Here is a 12,076-nt window from a genome sequence, read left to right as displayed (position 1 = left end):
ATCAGGCCCAGAACAACTCTGTACCAGGGAGCACACACAGAGGATTGGCCAGGCTCTGTGTATTTTGCTGGTCTCGTGGGCACATTCCTGCCATGTAATGAGCACCACCAGTGGAGCCCTGCAGGGGTTTCCCTGGGACCTGGTTATCAATAAGCAGTGCTGGCAGGCAGGTAAACAGCACTTGGCATCTTCTCACACCGGCAAAAGAGAGTAGCACCATGGACCAGGAAGCTTCATGCCTTGACCAGAGCCAGTGCGGTGCTGATCTCCACTGTGGTTCCACAGTTCAGGCTGCTTCCATGTGGCTGGATTAGCCCCCACAGCTCAGGCTTTGGGTGCATTGACTTCATTTAATCTGACTGGTCAGCAGAATCTAGTTTACTTAGGACTTTAACCCCAAGATTTGCATTAATTTTTTTTTTAACTTTCAGCTTCACAAGTGACACATAGTTATACTCTTGCTGGGAAAAAAAAAAATTGGAACATGGTAATGAAAGCTGATGTCCTCCATGGCGCTGCTCCAGGCAACCCAATTGCCTGTGCACCTTCTGATGCCTTCTTCACAGTTATATTACTGTGAAAGACATAGCTCGGTTCTGAAATGTCTTCTTTCCCTGAACAAGATCAAACTGCTATTATCCTATGTTTATTATAACTCAGCAACATGCAGTTTTCCATATGGCTCTGTTCTATGTTTTGAGAACTTGATTTTACCCTCCTGTGGGGGCTACTGTGGGTGTGGTCCAGTAGTCACACCCCAGTGTTTGCATGTTCTGTCTCTTGCTGTTCCTCAGTGTATGGGCCAGTGCTGCATGGTATCCTCTGGCCTCCCTGTGAGTGCAGGGGCAAAACACACAACATCCAGCACCTGTGTGACCAGCATGGGAGGCCCTGGCCAGGTCAGGCCTTGGTTACTTGCTGCACGTGAGTGGTCCTGAGCAAGAGACAGCCAGCATGAGAGGATTTCACTATTTTAGCAGTGGTATGTTTAATCTGGCAAGTTCTGAGTGCCAGCCTTGTATGGGCATCTCATTAGGGTGGTAGCTTAGTCATTTGGGCTGCTATAACAAAACACCAATGACTATAAACAACAGGGATTTATTTCTCACAGTTGTGGAGTCTGGGAAGTTCACAATCAAGGTGCCAGCACGATTGTCTTCTGGTGAGGGCCCTCTTACTGGTTCATAGATGGTGCCTTCTCCCTGTGTCCTCACATGGTCCAAGGGAGGGGGGAGCTGGGTGGTCTGTTTTACAAGGGCACTAATCCAATTCCTGAGGGCTTCATTACCTCCCAAAGGCCTTACCTCCTAATACTATCATCTTTAGGGGTTAAGATTTCAACATATGAAATATTGGGGGTACACAAACATTGAGGTCATTAGCAGCTAGACATTGCTGTAGAAGTCAGGCTATAGAGTCATAGGATGCAAGCACATTTGTGTGTGTGTGTGTGTGTGTGTGTGTGTGTAGCATGTGTGTGTATATACGTGTTTAGCTTTAGTGGATTCTACCAGTTTCCTAAGTAGTTGTATCAGGTGTATGCATGTTTTTTTTTTCAATTTTTTAAAATATGTTTATTATTTATTTTTGAGAGAGTGAGAGAGTGCGAGAGTGCACTCACTCATGCTAGTGGGGGAGGGGCAGAGACAGAGAGGGACAGAGGATCCAAAGCAGTCTCCGCGCTGACAGCAGAAAGCCTGATGTGGGGCTCGAACTCACGAATGACAAGACCATGACCTAAGCCAAACTCAGTCAGTTAACTGACTGAGCCACCCAGGTGCCCCTCCACTTTTAAATATTAAGAGAACCACCCAAGTTGTTCCCCAGTTCCATACCAAATTACACTCCTATAGTGTATGTGCTATTGGTTCCCCCACATTTTATCCAACTTAAAAATTTTTTACATGATGGCTAAAATATCTTGTTGTAATTTGTATTTTTTTGATGGCCGTAAATATGCTGAATCTCACTGCTTTTTCAAATTTTCTTTTATGTCCTTCAGAAAAATTATAGAACAGTTTCCCCTATAAAAACCTATCCTTTTTGTTTTCAGTTTTGTTGAGGTGTATTATATCATTTTTTTCCTTTTGTGTGTGGTTTCAGTGGGAGAACCAATCAACTGTGAGGCCTGGGAGTGGCTCCACAAGGTGGTGGGGGACTGCAGATGCACGCTGGTGGACACCTGGTGGCAAACAGGTGAGAATGCCCCTGAGGAGAAGGGGACCTGATGCAGGGCTCACTCACTGCATGTGACAGCACATGAGAACATGTGGCTGAGCCTGAGTCTTGGAGGGTCAAGTGTGAGTGAGGCTCTGTGAATGCCATCCAACACCACTAATGCTTCAGCCCCTCAGCATATGAGGTGGTTGAAAAATCTGATGTCTGGAGTGAGAGACAGTGTGTGGCTACCCTTTTGCAGCTGTAAGATGTGTAATGACTTCTCTGGGCCTTAGGTTCCTCATTGGTGAAATGGGGGCACTCCACTACAGGCCCCGGTGAGGATGGAAAGAGATGATAGAAGTGCTGCACGTTGCCTACTGCTGACAGGTAGTAGGTGCTTAGCTAAATGTTCATTTTCCCTGTAGGGTCCATGTGTCCAACACAAATACATCTGATGCAGATGGACCCTGCTGTAAGGGACCAGAGTTTAAATTTAGATTTTAGTGGGAAACACATTTTTTTCTGTGTCATTTTGTTTTGCTTTGTCCTCTCTGCTCTGGAGTATTGTTCGGAGTAAGAGATCACCACTGATGTAATAAATGTAGCGAACTGTGGTCTCATTCTCCAAGAAGCCAGAATGTGAGGTATTGCAAATAGCTCTGTTCTCCTCCATTTGGGAAGGCTCAGGACAGAGACTCCCTACAGCTGAGTCTTGTGAGGCATTTCCATGCAGGCTGATAGAGGGAAGTGCCAGAGATGTGAGAACAGAATTGTGAGCATCACTTTTCATTGTTTGGTGTGGGGGATGGGGCACTGGCCCAGAAGCAGTTCTTTTCCTCCATCTTCCTGTGCAAGTAGGTGGGTTCTACCCCTTCCCACAGAGCCACGGATGAAGGGAGGAAGCCCCTATCCCTGTGGAGAGCCATAGCTGGACTGACCTCTCCTCCTTGGGTTCCCATCTCGTTTCTGCAGATGAGAGGACCAGAACCCAAGTCTGGGCTTGCCTCAGAAAGAGGTCTTTGTGTCACTGGGATCACTGTGTCATTTCCTTGAGCAGACAGGGGCAAGCACCCATCTCCCACCCTGGGAGAGCACTTGTGTGTCTGCAATGGACACTTTCATGGCAGTGTCTCGATAAACATTCCACTAGCTGCTAGGCCCATCCTGCATTTCTTCCCCATTCTCCCTGCAGAAACGGGTGGCATCTGCATCGCCCCACGCCCCTCGGAAGAAGGAGCAGAAATCCTCCCTGGCATGGCTATGAGACCCTTTTATGGCATTGTCCCAATTCTCATGGATGAGAAGGTAAGGGCCTTGCAGAGGCATCTCCTTCCTTCACGGGTGCCCTGCCAAGCTCCTGACACTCCTGTCTGCCTTCATGGCCTCCTCTGCTCGCTGTCCCACATCACGTGTGCCAGGCTCTTTTAGGTGGTAGAGGACAAGCATTCAAGGACACAGTTGAAACTGCCACATGGGGTGAGCCCTAGGTTTTCTGGGAAGCCCTCTCCATGCTGCTTCCTTACGGAGGAGAAAGGCAGTTCCTCTTGGGGCCTCCTTGTCATTTTTCATGTTTCTGTTTTCATGCATTTTTCTGGCACTTCCCTCTATCATTTTTCAGAAGAATGTTAGTTTTTTGCTTCTGAAGCAGAATCTGCCAGTTCTCTCACATGTGTGTCTCTGGGTCTGTAGGGAAACGTTGTGGAGGGCGGTGATGTCTCTGGGGCTCTATGCCTGTCCCAGGCCTGGCCGGGCATGGCCAGGACCATCTATGGAGACCACCAGAGATTCATGGAGGCCTACTTCAAGCCTTACCCAGGTGAGCTGGCTAAAGTGGATCATGTCATGCATTTTTGCACACACTGGAAATCATAAGCTCAGAAAACATTTTTAAGGAAATGATGACTGAGTGTAGAGCAGTGATACTTTGGAGTTGGAATCCTCCTCCCATCCACTTCACCTCCCTAAGCCCCCTGGTCTCTGGACTGGTAAGAATTCTTGGGGGTTAAGTGGGGCTGCATGCAGAGCCCAAAGTGCCTGGCCTGTGGTGTGCATGCCTTAGGCTACTAAGAGAGAAGGATGAAGAAACAACTTTGGAAAACTGTCATGATGGCTGTGAGTTTTCTTCCAGTTTACTTTTTGTTTTTTTCCTGCTTTGCTTTGTGTTGTTGGGTTGGAAGATTATATACACAGTGTGCCTGTGGGAACCCATCATCTTCAGTCTCAAGCTTGTGAAAGAGACTCACTTTTGGGGATGCTTGGGTGGGCTCCTTGTACATCTTCTGCTCCCCAACGTTTGCGGTTATGACATGGTCAGAATTCTGCTGACTCAGAGCCACTGCCCTCTCTCTAGCACATAGCCAGATGGCACTATCTAGAGAAGTGTCTCCACAAGGGGTTGCCAGGAGTACAAACAGGCAGGAGGTCAGCAGAGCTGGGGCTTCAGGGCTTTCTTCCATAGAGAGAGTTGGGGTGTGGGTACTACTGTATCCTTCCTGGAGGGACGGGAGCCCTGCTGGGTCCTGGTTCAGAGGTATTGGTGCTGAATTCTCCCATTGTGGTGCAGGCTACTACTTCACTGGAGATGGGGCTTACCGGACCGAGGGCGGCTACTACCAGATCACAGGGCGGATGGATGACGTCATCAACATCAGCGGCCACAGGCTGGGGACTGCTGAGATCGAGGACTCGATGGTGAGAATGGCCCAGCCTCCTTGGGTAGGATGCCTCTTTGAGGCCTCAGATTTACTTGCGTGCTGACTCAGGCAGTTCACCTCTTGCATGTTTTGTCTTGTTGTGTTCTGCACAGGCTAGCCACCCCACTGTGGCAGAGACTGCTGTCATTGGCTACCCCCATGACATCAAAGGAGAAGGTGAGTGCCCACAAAAGGAGCTCCTCATTCCTGGTCTTACACCCATTGTGGGCACTTTGTAAAAGGAGCAGAATCTGGAAGATGGGTGGCAGGGGATTTTTATGGGTCAAGCTGTTGCTTCCTTCAGTCTTACGTGGATTTTGGGTGAATAGACTTGATGGCATGCATGTTAGGTGAGGGTCAGATTTCTGAAATGTCCTAACTCTGCCGTCCTTTGAGGACACACATCCACAAGCAGCCAGGACCTATTTGGCCTCTACTGAGCTTGGGAGTCTATTTGGCCTCTACTGAGCTTGGGAGTTTCATCCTCTGTCTGTGTGCCTGTGGTGGCCCAGTTGCTGACGGTTCACATGAAATGTCCTATCATGCTCAGAGCATCTCCTTGCACATGCTGGGTTACAGCACCTGGTGCCAGCTCTGCAGCCACATAGGAGCTGGCAGACAGGAGTGTGCCCTGGAGTGGACTCTTCTGCTGCTCTGGGACTTGTTCTGGAGGAATTTGATCAGTGGTTCCCATGCAAGTGACATGCCAGGGGAGTGCTAAATGATGGTCAGGGTGGTCTTACTGAAGACACACATTGTTCCAAAGTCTGCCAGATTCTAAGCAGTTGGGTGTGGGAAGTGGCAGGATCACTTGAGTATCATAGTGCTTGGTGCACAGTGGCCACACTCACTTGGGTTGGCATTAGCTGGACACTTTCGACCCTACACTGCCCTGCTGGGCAAACCATCCTCCACTGCCTGGCCAAGCAGCCTGGGATTGGACACTCTCCCTATTGCTGTCAGGGACAGCCTCTGTCGCAGCATGTCCCATTGTTACCTGCCTTCCTGCCATGTTTATGTGCCACTATTCCATTATTTACGCAAACACCTTATCTAAATCAACTCATTGTAAAATTTAACATTTATTGAAGTTCCTTTAAAAAAAGCATTTTCAGTTGCCGTGAGAAGCATGTGTTCATGAGGTTGCCTCCCCCCCCCTCCCCCCCCCCGCCCTTCCTTAGCAGGAGACTGGGAAGCACTGGAGAGGGGGCAGGGATAGGAGGGGGATGGAGATAGGAACACGTCCTTGCCTGTGACACTCAGAGGCCTTGGGCCACCTCATTATCCCATCAGCAGATGCACACAAATAACTTTGGGATCACCAGGACTTTAGTACTGGGGAAGACGTGTGTATCATGGGTATGGTGATATACATTTTTCTGATTTCTAACAAATTTGAGCAGCCATCTATTTGTAATACACAACAGCAAAAGCTGTTGGGTACCTGTTTGTCCCTACTCCCTGTGCACTTGGTCTAATTGAGGGGAGGCCCTGGGTCTTGTCTGATTAGGACCCAGACCTGGCAAGGGACATAAGTCCCTGCTTCATTGAGTTTTCATGCTGGAGGGTCAGGGAGTAGAGGGGAGAGATGGACAATATGCAATAAACACAATCAATGAAGAAGCTACAAGTAGGTTGTGCCATGGCATGTGCCATGGGGAGAATTAATTAAGATGGGTGGAATGGTGCAGGTATACACAGGCTACACATATATAGGAACTCCATGTATGAAGGGCATTGCAGATCCATGGGGAAAGAGACTGTCCCCACTGGTTGTGGGATTGCTCACATAGAGAAACAATAGAATTGGATCCCTCGGTACCACATATGCAAGATTATCCCAGGTGGATTCACAAGAAATGTAGAGACCTGTGGGAACCACTGTTAATCCTTTCTGGAACCTGGCAGGATACTGACAGACAAAACTTAGTGTTTATGTTAAAATATTGGTTAGTCAGCACTGGCCAACAGAACTTCCTGCCAAGATGGAGCTTGCTTTTCATCTGTGCTGTCCAGGAGAGTAGCCATAGCTATAAGTGGATCATGAGACCAAGGAACTACATCTTAACCTTAACTTCATTTACATTTTAATAGCTACTGTGGCTAGTTCCCACCGTGCTATACATGTACCCACAAGATTAGTGCCATGTGCTGTGTTCCCATGTACCATCTCACAGGAGTGGATGGTATTCTCCTGTCAGCCCACATTATGGTCTACTTCACAGGTGCAAGGACAGTGGGAGGGGGTTAAGTTATGCCTCCAAGGTCACACCCCCAGCCAATCAACACCAGAGCCCCAGAGAGCTCTCAACTACATGTTGGCTTCACTGGGATGTTCAAAGGAGCTGTGAGAATTGCTTCTGCTTTGGATGAAATGGGAACACATTTTCAGGGCTACAATGAAACAAAGCAGCTGCTACAAGGTCACCAGTGTATGATTTTAAGATCTTTAGGATTTATAGTGACTATATACAATGCTCTGCCTCAGGAGATGGTTTGTGGTCTAATACACCCCAAATCTTTGCTTCCTTCCAGCTGCATTTGCCTTTATTGTGTTGAAGGACAATGCAGGTGACCCAGATTTGGTGGTGAAGGAGGTCAGGTCAGCAGTGGCCAACAAGATTGCCAAGTATGCGGTGCCTGATCAGATTCTGGTGAGTGGCACCTGCCCTTCAGGTGTGATGGCGCTACTGGTTGTAAGCCTCCTTCTCTGCTTCCCACAATTAACAACAACAAGTGATCCCTTTCATCAGCAGCAAAGTGGACATTAGCTGTTTGGTTTCCAGGGAGGTAGGTGGGGATGGTGAGTTGCTGTATCCTCATAGAGAGGGGAAGGTCAGAATACCTCGCAGCAAACCTTTACACAATTCACCTGTTCAGGGTACAGTGCTGGGCAGGATTAGACATTCTCTTACTTTGGCCTTTGGAAGCTATTTATAGGAGCAGGTCTGAGTGGTGAAGAAAATTAGAGATTTTAGTTATTTTTTTTTAAAGTTTTAATTTAAATTCCAGTTAATTAACATACAGAGTGATAATTAGTTTTAGATGTACAATATAGTGATTCAACCATTCCATATATTACTCTGTGTTCATCACAATGAGTGCACTCCTTAATCCCCACCACATATTTCACCCATCCCCCTGCCCACCTCCCCTCTGTAGTTAAGAGTCTGTTTCTTGGTTTGCCCATCTCTCTTTTTTCCCCTTATCTCTGTTTTTTTTTTCTTAAATTACACATGAGTGAAATCATAATGGTATTTGTCTTTCTCTGACTGACTTAATTTTGCTTAGATAATATTCTCTACTATATATATATACATATATATATATATACACACACTCTACTATATATACTATATATATATATATATATATATATGTACATACACACACACACACACACACACACACAACGTCTTCTTTATTCATCAGTTGATGGATACTTGGGCTGTTTCCATAATTTGGCTATTGTAGATAATGCTATAAATATCAGGGTGCATGCATCCCCTTGAATTAGTATTTTTGGATTCCTTGGGTAAATACCTAGTAGTACAATTGCTGGATCATAGGGTAGCTCTATTATTAACTTTTTGAAGAACCTCCATACTGTTTTTCGCGGTGGCTGCACCAATTTATATTCCCACCAACAGTGCAAGAGGGCTCTCCTTTCTCCACATCATCACCATGACATACTGTTTCGTGTGTTGTGATTTTAGCCATTCTGACAGGTGTGAGGTGATGTCTCATTGAAGTTTTGATTTGTACTTGCCTGATGATGAGTGATGTTGAGGATGTTTTCATGGGTTTGTTGGCCATCTGGATGTCTTTTTTGCAAAAATGTCTATTGATGTCTTCTCCCCATTTTTAATTAGATTTTTTTTTTGGGTGTTGAGTTGTAAAACTTCTTTATACATATTTGATATTAACTCTTTATCAGATATGTCATCTGCAAATATCTTCTCCCATTCCATAGGTTGCCTTTTAGTTTTGTTGATTGTTTCCTTGCTGTGCAGAAACTTTTTATTTTGATGAAGTCCCAATAGTTTATTCTTGTTTTTGTTTCCCTTGCCTCAGGAGACAGATCTAGAAGGAAGTTGCTATGGCTGATGCCAAAGAGGTTACTGTTTGTGTTCTCTAGGATTTTGATGATTTCAGGTCTCACATTTAGGCCTTTAAGACATTTTGAATTTATTTTTGTGTTTGGTGTAAGAAAATGGTCTAGTTTCATTCCTTTGCAAGTAACTGTCCAGTTTTCCTAACACCATTTGTTGAAGAGACTGTCTTTTTCCCATTGGATATTTTTTCCTGCTTTGTTGATGGTTAATTGACTATGTAGTTGTGGGTTCATTCTGGGTTTTCTGTTCTGTCCCATTGATCTGTGTGTCTATTTTTGTGTTAGTACCATATACTGTTTTGATTACTACAGCCTTGTAATGTTCCTTAAGTCTGGAACTGTGATGCCTCTAGCTTTGCTTTTTCAAGGTTGCTTTGGCTCTTCAGGGCCTTTTGTGGTTCCATACAAATTTTAGGATTGTTTGTTCTAGTTCTTGTGAAAAAATGCTGTTGGTATTTTGATAGGGAATGCATTAAATGTGCAGATTGCTTTGGGTAGTATAGACATTTCAACAGTATTTGTTCTTCCAACTCATGAGCATGGAATGTCTTTCTATTTCTTGATGTCATCTTCAGTTTCTTTCATCACTGTTTTAGTTTTCAGAGTACAGGTTTTTCACCTTTTTGGTCAGGATTATTCCTCTGTATCTTATGGTTTTGGGTGCAATTGTAAATGGGATTGATTCCTTAGTTTCCCTTTCTGCTGCTTCATTATTGGTTTAAAGAAATTTAACAGGGGCACCTGGGTGGCTCAGTTGTTTAAGCATCCAACTCTTGATTTCAGTTCAGATCATGATCTCACAGTTCATGGGTTTGAGCCCCATGTTGGGCTTCACGCTGACAGTGCAGAGACTGCTTGGAATTCTCTCTCCCTCCTTTCTGCCCCTCCCTGGTGCTCTTTCTCTCTCTCTCTCTCAAAATAAATACATAAAGACTTAAAAAAAAAAGAAATGCAACAGATTTCTGTATGTTGATTTTGTGTCCCATGACTTTACTGAATTTGTGTATCAGTTCTAGCAATGTTTTGGTGGAGTATTTCAGGTTTTCTATATAGAGTATCATGTTGTCTGTAAATAGTGAACGTTTTACTTTTTTCCTTGCTGATTTAGATGCCTTTTATTTCTTTTTGGTGTCTACTTGCTGTGGCTAGGATTTCCAGTACTATGTTAATTAACTGCAGTGAGAGTGGACATGTTCTTGACCATAGAGGAAAAACTGAGAGTTTTTCCTCTTTGAGGATGATGTTAGCTTTTCATATATGACCTTTATTATGTTGATGTATGTTCCCTCTCAACCTACTTTGTTGATGGTTTTTTATCACGAATAGATGCTGTATTTTGTCAGATGTTTTTTCTGGATCTATTGAAATGATCATATGGTTTTTATCTTTTCTTTTATTAATATGGTGTATCACATTGATTGATTTGTAAGTATTGAACCACCCTTGCAGCCCAGGAATATATCCCACTTGATCATGGTGAGTATTTCTTTTAATGTATTGTTGGATTCAATTTACTAGGATTTTATTGAGAATTTTTGCATCCATATTCATTAGGGATATTGGCCTGTAGTTCTCTTTTTTAGTGGAATCTTTATCTGGTTTTGGTAAGAGGATAATGCTGGCCTCATAGAATGAATTTGGAAATTTTCTTTCCTTTTTTATTTTTTGGAATGGTTTGAGAAGAATAGGTATTAAGTCTTCCTTAAATGTTTAGTAGAATTCATCTGTGAAGTCATCTGGCACTGGACTTTTTGTTTGTTGGGAGTTTTTGATTACTGATTTATTTTCTTTGATGGTTATTGGTCTGTTCAAGTTTTCTATTTCTTCCTGTTTCAGTTTTGGTAGTTTTTATGTTTCTAAGAATTTGTGCATTTTTTTCCAGATTATCCAGATTTTTGACATATAATTTTTCATGTTCTCTTATAGTACTGTTTGTATTTCTGTGGTGTTGGTTGTTATCTTTCCTCTCTCATTTGTGATTTTATTTATTTGGGTCCTTTCTCTTTTCTTTTTGATAAGTCTGGCCAGGGGTTTATCAATTTTGTTAATTCTTTCAAAGAGTCAGCTCCTGGTTTCATGAACCTGTTTTATTATTTATTTTGTTTTAGTTTCTATACCATTTATCTTTTCTCTAATCTTATTTCCCTTCTTATGCTGGCTTTAGGCTTCATTTATTGTTCTTTTTCTAGGTCCTTTGAGTGTAAGGTTAGGTTGTTTATTTGAGATTTTTCTCGCTTCTTGAGGTAGACCTGTATTGCTACATACTTCCCTCTTAGAACCACTTTTGCTGCATCCCAAAAGTTTTAGACCAACGTGTTTTCATCTTCATTTGCTTCCATATATTTTTTTATTTCTTCTTTGATTTCCTGGTTGACCAATTCATTCTTTAAGTAGCATGTTGTTTAATCTCCATGTATTTGTTGTCTTTCCAATTTTTTTTCTTGTGGTTGACCTCTAGTTTCATAGTGTTGTGATCAGAAAACATGCATGGTATGATCTTAGTGTATTTGTACTTGCTGAGACCTGTTTTATGACTTATTATGTGATCTATTCTGGAGAATGTCCAATGTGCACTCAAAAAGAAATGTGTATTCTGCTGCTTTAGGATGAAATGTTCTAAATATATCTGTTAAGTCCATCTGGTCCAGTGTGTCATTCAAAGCTATTGTTTCCTTGTTGATTTTCTGTTTAGGTGATCTGTCCATTGATGTAAGTGGGGTGTTAAAGTCCCCTATTATTATTGTATTATTATTAATTAGTTCCTTTATTTTTGTTATTGTCTTATATATTGGGGTGCTCCCAATATTGGGAGAATAAATACTTACAATTATTATATCTTCTTGTTGGATTATCCCCTTTATGATTATATAGTATCCTTGTCTCTTGTTATAGTCTTTGTTTTAAAATCTGTTTTGTCCAAAATATGAATTGCTACTCTGGCTTTCTTTTGACATCCATTTGCATGGTAAATATTTCTCCATCCCCTCACTTTTAATATGCAGGGTGGCTTTATATCTAAAATGGGTCTCTTGTAAGCAGCATATAGATGGGTCTTTTTTTTTTTTTTTTATCCATTCTGTCACTCTATGTCTTTTGATTGGAGTGTTTA

The 12,076-nt window shown here is 43.3% G+C and overlaps 1 protein-coding gene across 1 annotated transcript in view; it reads left to right on the top strand.

Annotated features, from left to right (window-relative positions):
• ACSS1 (acyl-CoA synthetase short chain family member 1) overlaps nucleotides 1-12,076 on the top strand; it is a 61,124-nt gene that overhangs the window by 44,959 nt on the left and 4,089 nt on the right. Inside the window, exons 8-13 of the mRNA XM_042931792.1 lie at nucleotides 2,104-2,196; nucleotides 3,353-3,465; nucleotides 3,850-3,976; nucleotides 4,724-4,851; nucleotides 4,967-5,030; nucleotides 7,389-7,507. Coding sequence (XP_042787726.1) covers nucleotides 2,104-2,196; nucleotides 3,353-3,465; nucleotides 3,850-3,976; nucleotides 4,724-4,851; nucleotides 4,967-5,030; nucleotides 7,389-7,507 — 644 coding nt within the window. The remainder of the gene's footprint in view (nucleotides 1-2,103; nucleotides 2,197-3,352; nucleotides 3,466-3,849; nucleotides 3,977-4,723; nucleotides 4,852-4,966; nucleotides 5,031-7,388; nucleotides 7,508-12,076) is intronic.

This window comes from Panthera leo, chromosome A3 (genome assembly GCF_018350215.1).
Source record: "Panthera leo isolate Ple1 chromosome A3, P.leo_Ple1_pat1.1, whole genome shotgun sequence".
In the NCBI taxonomy this organism is placed as follows: Eukaryota; Metazoa; Chordata; class Mammalia; order Carnivora; family Felidae; genus Panthera; species Panthera leo.
The sequence above is the reverse complement of the archived record's forward strand: the minus strand, read 5'-3'. Positions and strand labels throughout refer to the sequence as shown.